This window comes from Schistocerca cancellata, chromosome 3, assembly GCF_023864275.1.
Source record: "Schistocerca cancellata isolate TAMUIC-IGC-003103 chromosome 3, iqSchCanc2.1, whole genome shotgun sequence".
Classification (NCBI taxonomy): Eukaryota; Metazoa; Arthropoda; class Insecta; order Orthoptera; family Acrididae; genus Schistocerca; species Schistocerca cancellata.
This window is the reverse complement of record NC_064628.1, coordinates 738,897,046-738,915,635: the sequence shown is the minus strand read 5'-3', so window position 1 is coordinate 738,915,635 and position 18,590 is coordinate 738,897,046. Positions and strand designations below refer to the sequence as shown.

Here is an 18,590-nt window from a genome sequence, read left to right as displayed (position 1 = left end):
AGCTCCATACTTAACAATCATATACAATCGTTCGCTCGACGAAAGATCCGTACCCAAAGACTGGAAAGTTGGACAGGTGACACCAATATTCAAGAATGGTAGTAGGATTAATCCACTTAATTACGGGCCCATATCGTTAACGTCGATATGCAGCAAGATTTTGGAACATATATTGTGTTCAAACATTATGAATTATCTCGAAGAAAACTGTCTATTGACACACAGTCAACATGGGTTAAGAAAACATCGTTCCTGTGAAACACAAGTACCTCTTTATTCACATGAAGTGTTGAGTGCTATTGACAAGGCGTTTCAGATCGATTCCAAATTTCTGGATTACGAGATTGGAACAATAGAGAATTGTGAAAGTGGTTCGATGAACCCTCTGCCAGGCACTTAAATGTGATTTGCAGAGTATCCATGTAGCTGTAGATGTAGATGTCAACTGATGCAATAGCTCCATACTTAGCAATCATATACAACCGCTCGCATTTGCAATATTATTTTGGAACATATACTGTGTTGTAACATTATGAACTACCTCAAAGAAAACTATTTATTGACGAATAACGAACATGGATTCAGAAAATATCGTTCTTGTGAAACACTACTAGCTCTTTTTTTCTCACGAAGTAATGAGTACTATCGACAAGGGACGTCAATCTGATTCCATATTTCTAGATTACCAGAAAGGTTCGTCACAAGCAACTTTTAATCAGACAGCTTGCCTATGGAGTATCGACTCAGTAGTGCAACTGGATTCCTGTCAGAAAGGTCCCAGTTCGTAGTAACTGACAGGAAATCATCGAGTGAAAGGGCTGGAATATCTGGTGTTCCCCAAGGAAGATTTACAGGCCCTCTGCCGTTCCTGATCTACATAAAAGACATAGGAGACAATCTGAGCAGCCCTCGTAGATTGTTTTCAAATGATACTGTCATTTTCCGTCCTGTAAAGTGATCATATGATCAAAAACAATCGCAAAACTATTTTTACATGTTATCTGTAGGGTGTGAAAAGTGACAGTTGATTCAAAATAGTGAAAACGTGGCGCCATCTTCATGATTACTAAAAGGCATCCACAGAATTTTGGTTACACAATAAATCACACGAATCTAATGGCTGTAAATTCACTTAAATACTTAGGAATTACGATTATGAATAACTTTAACTGGATTGATCGTATAGATGATGTCGTGGGGAAAGCAAACCAAAGACTGCGATTCATTGGCAGAGCACTTAGAAATCGCCGCAGGTCTACCAAAATGAATGCTTACACCATGTTTGTCCGTCCTCTTCTGGTGTACTGCGGTGTAGTGTGGGATCTGCACAAGATGGGACTGCCGGAGGACATCGGAAAAGTTCATTGAAGAGGAGCTCGTTTCGTACTACCGCGAAATAGCCGAGCGAGCACAGCGGACATGGCACGTGAACTGGGGTGGCAGTCGTTGAAACAAAGGCGTTTCTCGTTGCGGGAATATCTTTTCGTGAAATTTCAATCTTAATTTTCTCCCTCGATTGCGAAAATATTGTGTTGGTGCCCACCTACGTATAGAGGAACGGTCATTATGACAAAATAAGGGAAACCAGAGCTCTCACAGAAAGATTTACGAGTTTCTTTTTTTAGCGGGCCCTTAGTGAGAGGAACGTAGAAAAATAAGTTGGAGGTGGTTCGATTAATCCTCTGCCAGAAATTTAATTTTTAATTGTAGAGGAATCGCGTGGATTTAGATGTAGATGGGAAGCGAGTCCCAGATCGCAACGTCTGGGTTCCAGAACCTGGCAACGGTATTAAGTGTCTGAGTTAGTGGCTATGTGGGCCATAATTCGACTGAAGGCCGATCGGAGCTGCTGTTGAGCAGTGCGACGAGTGGTTGCGTAGGTGACTTTGATGTTGCACCAGACGGCAGTGGTAGAAGGACGACCATTTCGCGTGCATTGCGGCAGCAGCCCACTGCTCAGTGGTGGCTGACTCAGTACCCTGGGCGACAGTAGTGTACGGGTGCAGGGTGCGGCGTGTTGAATTGCCGTTAACGCAGTCGTCACGTAGTCCTCCTGTCGTAAAACTGCAGCTGCGTCCCTGATTCCTGTAACGCCGCTGGTTGGCGACCGTGATCGCGAAATGCTTCGACGACAGCTTGTTACAGTCATCACCTTTACGCCAGTGGTGATTTCCTCCGGCCAGCGCAGTTACTTCAGGAATAAAGTTTTCAGCCCTACGCACACTACAGGACCCAACTTGAGATATGTAGCAGCGCGCACTCTACATGTTATCTCGGATTTCTCTTAATTTACTGTCGGGGTGTTTCACAAGATGTATGTGAGACAAAATAATAAGTACGACTACATAAAAATTTCAGCATCGTACCTCTGCTGATGCGTCAGTTACGTGGGATTGGCGAGCGGAACCGCAACACTCTCGCGTTTACCATTCAAATGCGAGATGCGTCGCTCATGTTTGGTTGTCCGCTGTCTGTTGTATGACAAGGATATGAGACTGACTAGTAATACACAGAAATCGGTCCATATATGATTTTATACTCTATTTTCTTCGTTTGTCAAGTACATTTCCTCGATAGTTTACCATTAAATCTTAGCCGTTGAATTTATATAATTTTTATGAACAATTGAGCCACTCTATTGTTACTTGACATACTGCCAGATGTACTGTATATATGTTACCATATTAGTTGATGGAACATGCTTTGTGGCTCCAGAATCAATTTAAATTGAGGAGGAAAACGGTATAGAACTAACGTAGAGAAAAACTTCCAAAATGAGGTCGCAGCTGTTACATATTCTGATTGCTAGCTTCAGCAGACTTATATTTTCATCTTCATATCATCGGATATAATAAAAGTCCCTATGTATGGCACACTGTCATCTGGGCATTGAAAAACTAGAACTCAGAGAAAAAACACTGACTACACCAAAATAAAAGCCATGTATCGGCAAGGCACAGAGGTGTCAAGTATATCAAATCCACTACTGCCAGCTGAGTGTATGCTGATGAACGCCTCCGTAGGGCAGTGGGTGTGCTCGGATGTATTTGACACCTGTGTGCCTTCTGATACAGCTATGGCATTTATTTTAGTGTACTTAGTGTTGCTTGCGAGAGTTTTTTCCAACAATTGCTTTCATGAGGTCATTTGAATTTAAATCGCTTCGGCCGAATTCTGCTTCCAGTGATTAGAACATCTTTTATCACTGAAGAGCAATTCTTCTTCTGGCCTATTAATGCCCTATATGATAGATTATTAATAACGAAGGTTAACTGCCAGTCCTTGTACTAAGGGTCGATGAGCTGCACGTCCTTGTACGCTGCGACTTTTCGATAGACAGCAGTCTCATACGCAGTCGACCACATGGAGCTTCTGCCGATATCATCAAGTTTATATCAACAGCTGTATACCTCTGTATCGCCGTACATCTTGTCGATGCAAGTGAAGAAGCGATTATAGTTGATTTCTCACACCGTCATCACTTATATCAATATGTGACGCGCTAAGTTCCTCAGTGAAACAATTTTGGAACAGATATTTCAGTATTTCGACCTTCTATGAATCGTCTTACGTTTCGGTACAAATATTTTCAATAAGGTGCTTAAGAGGTAACTTGATGAATTTATCGACCTCACTTAACCCAAAAGTCTTAACATCTATCGTCAGATCGGTAGTTCTTTTCAGTTACCCACCTTACCCCCACAACAGAGTCGTTCAGCTTACGTTTGTCAATTTTAATTTATTTCTTTAATCGGTGGTGACGTTCTGTTCACTGGTTTTGCGTTTCTGGTAGGTCTTTCACCGTTATGGTCCCGATCTCACCAGTGGACATGTGGTTGTTGAGAAGGCGTACGACACAGTGCCTCAGAAGGACAAGTTTGAAGTCCTGATGTGGTGTGGGCTTGAAAAGATATATCGAATGAATATAAGCTACCTGTATGTGTGTTAGAGATTTTTAGTTACTGTAAAAGTATAATCATGTGTGTCCAATGTGAAATTTGCCGTGTTATTGTGGAGGAAACTTGTTAAACTGTGGTTTGGTGTTTCACTGGGGTGACAGTAGTGGGAAAGCCAGTAGAATATCCGATGAAGCTCTCCTGTGGAGTTGTGGATTAAATAACCGGCAAAAAGGAATCGTGAGACAGGGAACAAAGATTTACGCCCTTCAAGCAGGATTAGAGATGATGTACTTTGAATTAGGTACGCTGCATGCGGAAAGAGACAGTGACAGCAGCGTAAAGGGGACAAATAATAAGTAAAAGGAGACAACCTCGAAAAACATATTTGAGATTTTGGTTACCAAGCAATTTGGTTTGATATCTGAAGTCGGAGAAGAGCTACAGCCAGTTTTTGAGCAAAGTAGTGTGTAGAAGACTTGCAGGACCGACTTTAAGGCTAGGTGAAATCCGTCAACTAGAAAGAAAAATGTGTTGCCCTTGCGCAGTAATCACGGGAGGATTCTAGGACAAATGCTACAGGAAAATCTAGGCTTAGAATACCATGTCACAAGAATCATGAACTGTAGTGCCTAGCTTAGCTAGGTGACAGAGAAACCTTGTTCAGAGATTTTGATTAAGAGGATCAGGTGCTTGTAGTAGGAGGAGAAGGAAACACTCTAGCGAGCAACTTAGCATTTAGTGTTAAAGGTGATATGGAGAAAGTAGGTGCAGCAGCACACATTCACATAGGCTTTGCGGAGGTTTTGCAGCGACATGACCAGCCCTGGGTTACCACGATTGTTAACTGCGTAAAAAAAAGAGGTGAGTGGTTTGATATAGATTGAAACAAGGTCTCATGTAAGTGCTGTAACTATTTCTGTAATACAAAAATCCTGACATGGACCAGAATATGAGGGGAAAAGGCAGATTAGCGAAGCATATGTAAGGCGGAATACAAGTACGCAAGACCAAATCCCTGCAATTACTAGAGTCATAAGTAATAGGGTAGAGTCAGTTTGCAGAAAGACAACCTTGACAGAAATTATGACAGAACAGGATCATAATACACGTAGTATTTTCCAGAGGAATAAAAATAATTTGTTTCACCAGAACATTATGGGACTAAAACCAATATAACTAGGTTCTTGAGTGAAAAATTCTTAAGTGATTTTCTGTGCTTCTCTGAACAGCATACAGCCACATAGACCGAATCAATAAATGTGAGGTATTATAAACTAGCAAAATTTTCGTATAGAGCGAACATGAATAAAGGCATAGCTGCAGTATATATAAAAGTTAGATTCAAAGTAAAACAAAAAACAAACAAAAACAAAGCAGTATTTTCTACATCAAAATCTAGAAGTGTGTGTTTGTCAGTTATTACTGGAGAATATTCCTTTTGTAACTATAACAGTCTACAGATCCCATCCTGAAAGCTTTCAGCTGTTTGCGGCTAATCTAGATACACTATTGAGCCATACAGCCACAGAAATAAAAGGGCAGTCAGTAGTTTTTGGAGACTTCAACGTAGATTTCTTAAAAGATACTGACAGGAGAAAGGAACTCAAATAATTATTTGGACGTTTGAATCTAATTTCAGTAGTTAAGATTCCAGCTCATTTGCAAGATACTGGGACCCTGATAGATAACATATTAATAAAGAATACTCTGGAATTAATTTGATGTACAGTTAATGATAATAAACAATACAGCATCTTACAGCGCTGATGTGGATTCATTGAAACCAGTGAGGCTTATTAATGAGAATGGGATGTGGTGTTTTAAGAGTAAGTTAAAACAGGTGGAGTGGGATGCAGTTTATATGGAAGCAGATAGTAATGTCAAATTCAATTTACTCCATAGTGAATTTTTGAAGTTATCCATATAATCCACTACAAAAAGCAAGTAAACCTTGTATAATTAATAGAATTACAGTCAAGATATGACGTTACATGCAGACTACAATAATATAGTGTTTTATGGAAAGTCATTGAGATGTTCAGAATTGCACATGCCCTGACAGAAATAAATAATGCACATAACAAGAATAAAACAATATGGTATATTGTCAAATAGGAGACAACATAGGCAGTCAGTGAACGAGATGCTGTAACACTTAAATTAAATAATTATGTTGTGACACATAATTCGCAAGGTGAGTCCTTTTAACAATCACTCTCTTAATGTAACAGCAAAATACGATGAAATGGTTCAGTTGAAGAAACAAGTTAATATATAAAAAGCAACTTTCAACAAAATTTTAAGCAGTTTGGATGAGCACTAAAGTTATCCACTAAAAGTAACAGAACTATAAGAATTTAAAAAAAAGCTCATATGGTGTTCATGGAATTTCGAGCAGAATTTTGTAAAGTTGCTCCAACAAAATAAGTAATGCCCTCAGTGATATATGTAATGCATCATTGTCACAGGGAATTTTTCCAGAGTGATTAAAACATGTAATTGTTAACCCAATTTACAAGAAAAATAATAAGGAGGAATCAAATAATTATCGTCTGATTTCCTTACAGGCATCCTTTCCAAAACATACAAAAAATTTACATACTCAAAGGTAGTCTCATATTTAAATAGACAATTTACTTGACTGTATTTTATTTCAATTTATTTAGCTTATCACCGTTTGGATTCAAGAAGGGTTACTCGACTACCACCTACCAAATACTGCAAGCCCAAAAAAATTAAATCTTGGCAGTCAGTAACTTACGTTACTTCGCCAAGGTCTTTGATTATGCAGATCATGTTACAGCTCACGTAATACACTTAGAAATATTTAAGTTTTATGGACTTGAAGAATTTATACGCAATAGATTTAAACAATGCGTAACAAACAGAAAACAAAAAGTTGTCCTCAATGTTTTAAACAACGTTGGAAACGTAGAATATTTTAGTGACTAGGGAGATATCGTAAAAGGAGTTGCACAAGAATGAATTTTGGGTCCGCTCCGATTCAGTATATGAGAAAATGACCTTGCGCCTAACGCTAAACAAGCGGAATTGGTAGTTTGTGCAGTCGATACTAGTATGATAATAAATCCATTAGACAGAAAACAACATAAGAGGTCTTTATTATGTTTTTCGAAGGATTATTAAATGGTTCTCTGAGAACGGACTCTCCCTGATCTTGAGAAAACACACTAAAGGCAGTTCTGCACAGCAAACAGCGTCGTATCAGCAACTGATGGAGCACATGAAACTGAGTGAGTGAATCGTGTAGAATGCTCTAAATTTTTGGGTGTACATATTGATGAAAACTTGAAATGTAAGAAGCCTCTCTAGCAACGATGTTCCGTTATTTTCGCTCTTTGTATAATTACTAGCCGCAGAAACAAACGAATCAACCTCCTGATACATTTAGTAAACTTTCACTCAGTGGTCTTATGAAAAAATTTGCTGGGGCAACTCATCACTTAGAAGCAAAGTACTGATTGGACCAAAGCGAGCAGTAAGGATAACATGTGATATTTAGCTGCAGTGGTCATGGTACCTGTTCAAGGAGTTAGGTACATTAGCTGTACCAATACAATTCATGTATTCACTAGCAAAATTCTTCATAAACAAATTATCACAAGTTGAAAAGACTAGTGTTGTCCACACTTACAACCAGACGAAAGCCGTCAGTGGCTCAAAAAGAAGTTCAATATGCAGCAACAAAAATCTTAGATCATTTTCCTAAGAGCATAAAATGTATAAAAATTGGCTAAGCAAGTCTTAGGTCTAACCTAAAATTGTTTTCCTGGATAACTCCTTCTATTTCACAGACGAATTTCGATGTATGCGTAGCCTGTAAACTGACTCGTTCCACATAATTTCGGTAAAAGAAATGATCTGTGGGTGGTGTAACTAATTGAGGAACCTGAAATCAGAAAAACAAACAAAAATTAATAACACTATTTAGGGACAAAGCCACACCACAATGAAAAGGCCACACTAAGCAAGCAAAGAACATCGAACCCATCACAGTATCAGATGACAACGTGGCTGAAACAAAGACCCAATTATAAGTTTGCTAAAAATCGGGAATTTTAGAATCCCAGAATCGGGTTGAGCGGAAATAGGCACCTCTAATTTATCTAATGCACTGCGGATGAAACAACCTAGTAAAATATATAACTAAGCTTGCTTCCTTTGTCTTATCGTCCCACATGATAACCAGACGATCTCTGGACAAAGTACTATTAATCAAAAAGTGAGGAACACTCGCTCACATGCGTACGTATGATCAAAAGAAACAACGTACATTTTCTCCTAACGTTATATGACTGAAAACTCACTGTCAAACAAAAGTGTGCCAAAACCATTTAGATACTTGTCGACACATATCGGAGTGTCTATGAGACACACGACCTGACGTACCAAGAGCTCGAAACAAGAGAGTTCGGTGATTGACTGACCAGGGCTCGATTGCTCTGGAAGTCAGAGAGAGGGAGAGCGTTAAACCAGAGACCACTGCTACCTGATACTAGCCCTTGTGTAAACACTCACTACAAAAGCACCTGTCTCTACTTGTTGGCAAACCTCTCTGCGCTTCTCCGTTGCGCGTAACCCATCACTGTGATTGCAGACTGCAAGACTCCCTTCACACACTCGTCTTACAGACACAGACCACACATACAGAGGCAAAGCATACAGTCAGGGCATGGGAAAAAAGGATTAGGAAACAGAACATGACAGGGATTCAAAGAAGAAGAAAAACACGACACCTTTCCTTCCTTCCAGACAGGAAGATAGAGACATGGAAAACCCAGTTACACCCTAACTGACACAAACATATGAAACAGACATATCTGACGGATCTTGTCTGTTACTTGAATCAAAAAGTTCTGTCTCTCACCGGAATTTGTAAGATGTTGTCAGTTATGCACTTACACCACGTGTTTTTTACAAAAGGGCCTGAAATTAATGTCACCCGAATCTTTGTTTGTGATACTGTTTTAAAATAATACATCCTGAAGGCCTCGTCATACAGTCGTCAAAATGGCATTGGCAGTTGCACTTCCCGGTTCATTTAAGTACAAAAGCACAAATTAGGCAGGAGAAACGCCATCTAAGTTCCCTACATGAGGGAAGATTACACAGTTGGTTTCTGATTCAATAATCACATTTAAATAATGTTTTTTGTGAGATTACAGTGTCATGCTTTTTGTGAGGGAAAAAGTCTACCAGTATGTGTCTGGATTGTGCATCAAAACTGAGGTTTACTGATGTGGAATATTGCTCCTCGCACTGGTACGGATCGCATGACTGTTGTGGAAACACTGAATCAATGGGTTCAGGACCGTGAAACTCGAAGCAACGGAGGGGCTTAGGGGCACGGTGTAACTAGCACCGGAGGGGAGAGACATACGGTTCATCACGTACTTCTTTCGGGAAATGAGCCTATATGTAAAAGAATGTGACTACGCTTGGAGAACCAAGGGCTGCCATCACAGCGACTGTTATGATGGTTACTCTCGAAACGGCAGCACAAACAGACGGCCCCACAGCGAGTGAGCCCAACAACGGTAATAGGCACATGAGTGTCTCTACATCGTATGTCTGTATACAATATCATGGTGGACGTATATGGGAATGTAGGTCCGAGGAGAACGAATGTGTGAGATTGCTTTCGTTATCGTCATACGGGCCCAGCACCTGACATAAGGTTTACCTTTGTGTATACAACACAATCAACTGTGGTTTCCAAAGTCTGCAGGTGTTACATTCCTAATCTGTTAAAACTGAGCACTGCCTTCAGCATCACTGTGTTTTCAGCACGATAACGGAAGAAAGCATGTTGTCCCTGTTACCCTGGTATCAGTACAGGTGGTGTGCGACTCCATATCTTTCAACTTCTGTAAGCATTTAGTCATGAAATACAGAGAGACTGGCACGCAACCACTCGTCAGCGACCTGTTGAACTTACCTGTCACCCAAACCCTGTTCCACTCAATGCTCAGCCGCGTTAGTAAACATAATTTACTATATTCTATCTTCCCCAGCGATAAAAAATTAATAGCAAGCATTGTATTTCAACTAAAATTCTTGATTCGGGCTTTCTATATCTTGTTATGTGTCTTCCATACGCTTACCAATCTAATTTAATACGCGGAATATGTCTGGTTTTAGGTCTCCTTTCATATTTATCAGTTGACCCAGATAGACATGTTCTGTGAAACTTACAGTTGCTTACTTCCAACAGCTATATTTCCCACCGCTGAACATTCATTCACCACGATCTTGGTTTTATCATAGTTAACTTTTAGGCCCACTTCAGGACAGATTGGCGTAAGTTCACTAACGAATATTCGAAGTTCTTCAAATAGTAGAATATCACAAATGAACTTCAGGTTATTTAATCTCACTCTTAGAATTTGGATTGACTTTGTTTTGCAGTGTAATTTAGACACTGCCTATTCGAGGACTACTGAAAATAGTTTCGGAGGTATGGAGTCAATTTGTTTTACATCCCTTTCGATGGGAAATTCATTAGTTTTTTCCTCTACATTCACAAAAGCTGTGCAATTTTTTTATATGTTGCATAAGACTTTAATATATACCGGTTCTATTCCTTGCTCTGTTAGAGCCTCGAAAACTGCTGGGTGGCAAAGAGGTAGATGGTATCCATTTGTTCTACTAACTGCTTCACGTAAAGTGAAGATAAGATCAAAAGTACTAAATCCTGTGCGGCAGCCATCTTGCTCAATGGGTTGGCTCAGGTCAAGTGTAGTCAAAGTTCTAGTAAAAAATAATTCTGCAGTGTGCACTGGAGGCTGATTGGGCGATGTGGCCACACTACCAGTGTGGCAGAGCGTTTCTAGGCGCTTCAGTCTGGAGCCGCGCGACCGCTACGGTCACAGGTTCGAATTCTGCTTCGGACATGGATGTGTGTGATGTCCTTAGGTTAGTTACGTTTAAGTAGATCTAAGTTCTAGGGGACTGATGACCTCAGATGTTAAGTTTCATAGCGCTCAGAGCCATTTGAACCATGGACATACCTGCAATTAAATAATATCCTAATAACGTTCCCCATTTTCTTCATGTAAGGATGACAGTTCCTCTCTCTTCTTAATGTTTCGAAGCAATCCAAACCGAACACGTGATGTGGCTGATGATGGCGCCAACGTAGGGTTCTCTCACTCTGTAACACTACGAAAAGCACTCTGTCGGTAATCAATCATTCAAGTAGCTACATTCCCATGTGTAGAGCACAGAGAGTATCTACCACTGTCCACCAGAATGTGGTGCGTAAGAAATCCACCATCGAGATCATCGCAGTTTATTTCCAACTCTCGGCTCCTGATCATAACAATGTGATCCGTTCTAAGATTCGAGATGCGAGTCTGAATTGTGCTTCTACTCCACGAGTAACTATTCGCTATTTCAGCCAGTCGTACGAAGGAACACAGGGTCGTCTCTGAACCCAGGCGGTAGATATCGTTTGTGAAGACATGGGCAACAATTTGCAACGATCTGTACGTAGTGCTCCCAGTAGGTGTTACCAGACCCTCCTTCACGTGTCTCACGATGACCCCTAGCGGTTATACGGAGCGCATACTGTCGTTCCCTCTATACCTACCAGCTATTTCCCTCAGAAGCTCCGTAACACACCTAACGTTGGAGTACCCGACGTCCAGCACACTCCCCCTCTGTACCTGTCCTTCGAGGAAGATCGGCCACAGTCACAAAAGACGAGGCGTCCATCTACATCTACATCTACATCTACATTCATACTCCGCAAGCCACCCAACGGTGTGTGGCGGAGGGCACTCTACGTGCCACTGTCATTACCTCCCTTTCCTGTTCCAGTCGCGTATGGTTCGCGGGAAGAACGACTGTCTGAAAGCCTCCGTGCGCGCTCTAATCTCTCTAATTTTACATTCGTGATCTCCTCGGGAGGTATAAGTAAGGGGAAGCAATATATTCGATACCTTATCCAGAAACGCAACCTCTCGAAACCTGGCGAGCAAGCTACACCGCGATGCAGCGCGCCTCTCTTGCAGAGTCTGCCACTTGAGTTTGTTAAACATCTCCGTAACGCTATCACGGTTACCAAATAACCCTGTGACGAAACGCGCCGCTCTTCTTTGGATCTTCTCTATCTCCTCCGTCAACCCGATCTGGTACGGATCCCACACTGATGCGCAATACTCAAGTATAGGTCGAACGAGTGTTTTGTAAGCCACCTCCTTTGTTGATGGACTACATTTTCTAAGGACTCTCCCAATGAATCTCAACCTGGTACCCGCCTTACCAACAATTAATTTTATATGATCATTCCACTTCAAATCGTTCCGCACGCATACTCCCAGATATTTTACAGAAGTAACTGCTACCAGTGTTTGTTCTGCTATCATATAATCATACAATAAAGGATCCTTCTTTCTATGTATTCGCAATACATTACATTTGTCTATGTTAAGGGTCAGTTGCCACTCCCTGCACCAAGTGCCTATCCGCTGCAGATCTTTCTGCATTTCGCTACAATTTTCTAATGCTGCAACTTCTTTGTATACTACAGCATCATCCGCGAAAAGCCGCATGGAACTTCCGACACTATCTACTAGGTCATTTATACAATTGTGAAAAGCAATGGTCCCATAACACTCCCCTGTGGCACGCCAGAGGTTACTTTAACGTCTGTAGACGCCTCTCCATTGATAACAACATGCTGTGTTCTGTTTGCTAAAAACTCTTCAATCCAGCCACACAGCTGGTCTGATATTCCGTAGGCTCTTACTTTGTTTATCAGGCGACGGTGCGGAACTGTATCGAACGCCTTCCGGAAGTCAAGGAAAAGAGCATCTACCTGGGAGCCTGTATCTAATATTTTCTGGGTCTCATGAACAAATAAAGCGAGTTGGGTCTCACGCGATCGCTGTTTCCGGAATCCATGTTGATTCCTACATAGTAGATTCTGGGTTTCCACAAACGACATGATACTCGAGCAAAAAACATGTTCTAAAATTCTACAACAGATCGACGTCAGAGATATAGGTCTATAGTTTTGCGCATCTGCTCGACGACCCTTCTTGAAGACTGGGACTACCTGTGCTCTTTTCCAATCACTTGGAACCTTTCGTTCCTCTAGAGACTTGCGGTACACGGCTGTTAGAAGGGGGGCAAGTTCTTTCGCGTATTCTGTGTAGAATCGAATTGGTATCCCGTCAGTTCCAGTGGACTTTCCTCTGTTGAGTGATTCCAGTTGCTTTTCTATTCCTTGGACACTTATTTCGATGTCAGCCATTGTTTCGTTTGTGCGAGGATTTAGAGAAGGAACTGCAGTGCGGTCTTCCTCTGTGAAACAGCTTTGGAAAAAGGTGTTTAGTATTTCAGAATCCAGTGCAGGTTATGATTTATTTTCAGTAATAAGCATCGCCGTAGCTGGTGCAGAGTTAAAGCACGCGTATCGTATTATAGACGACGGCGATTCATATCTCCGTCTGAATACGTAGGTTTAGGTTTTCCACGATTCCCCGAAATCATATGTCGCAAATGCCGTGATGGTTGCCTCGTAAGGAACTCGACTAATTCCCTTACCTGTTCTTCTACATTATGAGCTTTTGCTCCAGCTCTGATCATCACGTCCGCACCAGACGGTTAAGCCCTAGTCTTTCTTCAACTATGTGCAGTGTCTCCCATCTCTTCTTGATCGTACACTCATCACCCACTTATAACTGTCGCCAAGGGTTCCGTAACGCTTGCAAAGTACACTGTTCAACCTCAGGTGAGGATAAACTGGTCAGGACATGCGATTGGGTGGCTATAGTGTATTAAGATCTCTCAGATGATACGGAAGTCTTAAGAGCAGCCATAAACATCGCTGTAGTTGGCCTACCCTTGAATCGACCACTACTTCAGAGCGTCTAGATGTTTTCAGACTGCTTACATTCCCTAGTGTACAGATACACAACGACTATAAAAGAAAAAAATGGTTCAAATGGCTCTGAGCACTATGGGACTTAACATCTGTGGTCATCAGTCCCCTAGAACTTAGAACTACTTAAACCTAATTAACCTAAGGACATCACACACATCCATGCCCGAGGCAGGATTCGAACCTGCGACCGTAGCGGTCATGCGGTTCCAGACTGAAGCGCCTAGAACCGCACGGCCACACCGGCCGGCACAAAACAACGACTACAGTCTGTACCCTATTTCTTATGTAAATCTGTATAATAAAAAGAAAGGTGGTAGTGAAATGTAAATGTGGTATGGAATAGCTGGGATACCCCACGGGGTTTGGTTCAGTCATATTTCGGAAAGGGCGTTCTTCCTCAGTGCATGTTGACCCCTTTCTTGCGGATATGTGAGAACTGTAACGCATGAGTATTTGTACAGTGTTGGTTGATATAATCGATGTATGTAGAGTGAATTGCTTTATGTTGCATGACTATGATGACGGTAATGTGAGAGGATGGGACAGAGTGGTGGCACATTTCCTACTTTTCTGCAATTGCACGAAAGGGGCCGCCGATTTTAACGTCTCTAACCGGCGATCGGATCAACATCAACAGTGTGACATGTCCGTATCTGGTGAGACACTGCCGATAATACAGGACTTGGCGGAGAGAATGACATTTAGGCACTTTACGCCACCATATCTCCCTTGCTTCACTGCCAAATACAGGCTGAAAAAATTTCATCCATTCGATTCGAACCGGGCACATTGCAAAGGCGAGGGGTAACGAACCCCCCGCACCCCCCCCTCCGTTTTTCTCCATTTTCTTCGTGAGATTTCATCGTTGAACACTTCACTGTGCTTTTTTTTACAAACTACAAATAACGAAACGAACAACAACATAAATAACAATCGCTGTTGCATTGCAGGTAAAGATAACATTAACTGAACATTTTCAGAAAAGCAAATACGCGAGTTCCTGGTCGAACAATGAATGGAGCACCATCCACGCAGATCAGAGTGTCAGTACTGAACAATACTTGTATCTCACGGAAACAACATGATCAATGAAGAACATGCATTGCTTGGAAGTCTGAGGCCGCCAGCTGTTATCTAGGCTACCAACAGCAGTACAGACAACGTGCAGGACTGACCGTCTTGTCGTGTAGCAGCTGCACGCGGCAGTCGAGGGTGGCCGTGTGTCCGATCCGTACGCTGACGTTGCCCGCCTCCGAGCTCTCCACGTGGGGCCCCCAGTCGTGTTGGTGGTGGTGGTGGTGGTGGGGCGGCTGAGGGGGCCACGTCGTGGGGTCTGCACACAGCACAAATAAGAAGATTGTAGCACTACATAGATACCAATGGTCATCAATTCGAACACATTTTGTAAATGGACATTCATGACACCTTCTTGACATTCGTTGACTTTCAAAGGCCTTATTGTTACACATCATTAGATTCGCCTTGATAGCCGCTATCAGGAAATAAGTACCTAACTATAGCATCTCCTTCAAAAAAACAGAGTTGGCATTTATATCTCTGAGGCGATCCCACCTAGCAAGAAAAAACGAACGTCATATTATGAGCACCGTTGTCTCACGCAACTTTTGTCCGACAAACTTTTCAGCTCCTATCATCGTTGTTGTTGTTGTCTTCAGTCCTGAGACTGGTTTGATGCAGCTCTCCATGCTACTCTATCCTGTGAAAGCTTCTTCATCTCCCAGTACTTACTGCAAACTACATCCTTCTGAATCTGCTTAGTGTATTCATCTCTTGGTCTCCCTCTACGATTTTTACCCTCCACGCTACCTTCCAATGCTAAATTTGTGATCCCCTGATGCCTCAGAACATGCCCAACCAACCGATCCCTTCTTCTGGTCAAATTGTGAAACAAACTCCTCTTCTCCCCAATTCTATTCAATACTTCCTCATTAGTTAAGTGATCTATCCATCTAATCTTCAGCATTCTTCTGTAACACCACATTTCGAAAGCTTCTATTCTCTTCTTGTCCAAACTATTTATCGTCCATATTTCACTTCCATACATGGCCACACACCATACAAATACTTTCAGAAATGACTTCCTGACACTTAAATCTATATTCGATGTTAACAAAATTATCTTCTTCAGAAACTCTTTCCTTGCCATTGCCAGTCTACATTTTATATCCTCTCTACTTCGACCATCATCAGTTATTTTGCTCCCAAAATAGCAAATCTCCTTTACTACTTTAAATGTCTCATTTCCTAATCTAATTCCCTCAGCATCACCCGACTTAATTTGACTACATTCCATTATCCTCGTTTTGCTTTGGTTGATGTTCATCTTATATCCTCCTTTCAAGATACTTTCCATTCCGTTCAACTGCTCTTCAAGGTCCTTTGCTGTCTCTGACAGAATTACAATGTCATCGGCGAACCTCAAAGTTTTTATTTCTTCTCCACGGATTTTAACACCTACTCCGAATTTTTCTTTTGTTTCCTTTACTGCTTGCTCAATATACAGATTGAATAACATTGGGGAGAGGCTAAAACCTTGTCTCACTCCCTTCCCAACCGCTGCTTCCCTTTCATGTCCCTCGACTCTTATAACTGCCATCTGGTTACTGTACAAACTGGAACCTTTCGCTCCCTGTATTTTACCCATTCCACCTTCAGAATTTGAAAGAGAGTATTCCAGTCATCATTGTCAAAAGATTTCTCTAAGTCTACAAATGCTAGAAACGTAGGTTTGCCTTTCCTTAATCTTTATTCTAAGGTAAGTCGTAAGGTCAGTATTGCCTCACGTGTTCCAATATTTCTACGGAATCCAAACTGATCTTCCACAAGGTCGGCTTCTACTAGTTTTGCCATTCGTCTGTAAAGAATTTGCGTTAGTATTTTGCAGCTGTGGCTTATTAAACTGATTGTTCGGTAATTTTCACATCTGTCAACACCTGCTTTCTTTGGGATTGGAATTATTATATTCTTCTTGAAGTCTGAGGGTATTTCGCCTGTCTCATACATCTTGCTCACCAGATGGTAGAGTTTTGTCAGGACTGGCTCTCCCACGGCCGTCAGTAGTTCTAATGGAACGTTGTCTACTCCCAGGGCCTTGTTTCGACTCAGGTCTTTCAGTGCTCTGTCAAACACTTCACGCAGTATTGTATCTCCCATTTCATCTTCATCTACATCCTCTTCCATTTCCATAATATTGTCCTCAAGTACATCGCCCTTGTATAGACCCTCAATATACTCCTTCCACCTTTCTGGTTTCCCTTCTTTGCTTAGAACTGGGTTTCCATCTGAGCTCTCGATATTCATACAAGTGGTTCTCTTTTCTCCAAAGGTCTCTTTAATTTTCTTGAAGGCAGTATCTATCTTACCCCTAGTAGGATAAGCCTCTACATCCTTACATTTGTCCTCTAGCCATCCCTGCTTAGCCATTTTGCACTTCCTGTCGATCTCATTTTTGAGACTTTTGTATTCCTTTTTGCCTGCTTCATTTACTGCATTTTTATATTTTCTCCTTTCATCAATTAAAATATTTCTTGTGTTACCCAAGGATTTCTACTAGCCTTCGTCTTATTACCTACTTGATCCTCTGCTGCCTTCACTACTTCATCCTTCAGAGCTACCCATTCTTCTTCTACTGTATTTCTTTCCCCATTTGTAACATTTGTTCCCTTATGCTCTCCCTGAAACTCTGTACAACCTCTGGTCTAATCAGTCTGTCCAGGTCCCATCTCCTTAAATTCCCACCTTTTTTCAGTTTCTTCAGTTTTAATCTACAGTTCATTACCAACATATTGTGGTCAGAGTCCACATCTGCCCCTGGAAATGTCTTACAATTTAATACCTGGTTCCTAAATCTCTGTCTTACCATTATATAGTCTATCTGATACCTTCTAGTATTTCCAGGATTCTTCCATGTGTACAACCTTCTTTTATGGTTCTTGAACCAAGTGTTAGCTATGATTAAGTTATGCTCTGTGCAAAATTCTACCAGGTGGCTTCCTCTTTCATTTCCTTCCCCCAATCCATATTCACCTTCTATGTTTGCTTCTCTCCCTTTTCCTACTCTCGAATTCCAGTCACCGATGACTATTAAATTTTCGTCTCCCTTCACTACCTGAATAATTTATTTTATCTCATCTCACATTTCATCAATTTCTTCATCATCTGCAGGGCTAGTTGGCATATAAACTTGTACTACTGTAGTAGGTGTGGGCTTCGTGTCTATCTTGGCCACAATAATGAGTTCACTATGCTGTTTGTAGTAGCTTACCCGCAGTCCTATCTTTTTATTCATTATTAAACCTACTCCTGCATTATCCCTATTTGATTTTGTATTTATAAACCTGTATTCACCTGATCAAAAGTCTTGCTCCTCTGCTCCTATCATACTTTCAGAGATATTCTACGGGGTAATAGTTAGTGACTCACCCTGTATATTTCCCTTCTTTCCCTATATCTTACTCTTATTTTTCTCAGGATTTCGAACATCTTGCACCACTTTACAACGCCGAACGCTTTTTTCAGGTCGACAAATCCAATGAATGTGTCTTGCTTTTTCTCCAGTCTTGCTTCCATTATCAGGCGCAGAATTCCGATATCCTTTATCATCCATAACTTTATATTTAGAACAGGCTGTATGACGAATTTTATCATCATAATGGAATATTTGTTCGTTGGCTGTATTTATGTGAGCAGTCATGGCCCATATGCATGCATATTGTGTCCGTGCTACATGGGAAAGTGTTGCAAATGAAACACGCCGG

General features: G+C 41.3%; 1 protein-coding gene across 1 annotated transcript in view; it reads right to left on the bottom strand.

The window, feature by feature from the left end:
* The window catches only part of LOC126176995 (uncharacterized), a 434,921-nt gene that overhangs the window by 262,354 nt on the left and 153,977 nt on the right, over positions 1-18,590 (bottom strand). Inside the window, exon 3 of the mRNA XM_049924207.1 lies at positions 14,988-15,145. Within this exon, the coding sequence (XP_049780164.1) occupies positions 14,988-15,145 (158 nt within the window). The remainder of the gene's footprint in view (positions 1-14,987; positions 15,146-18,590) is intronic.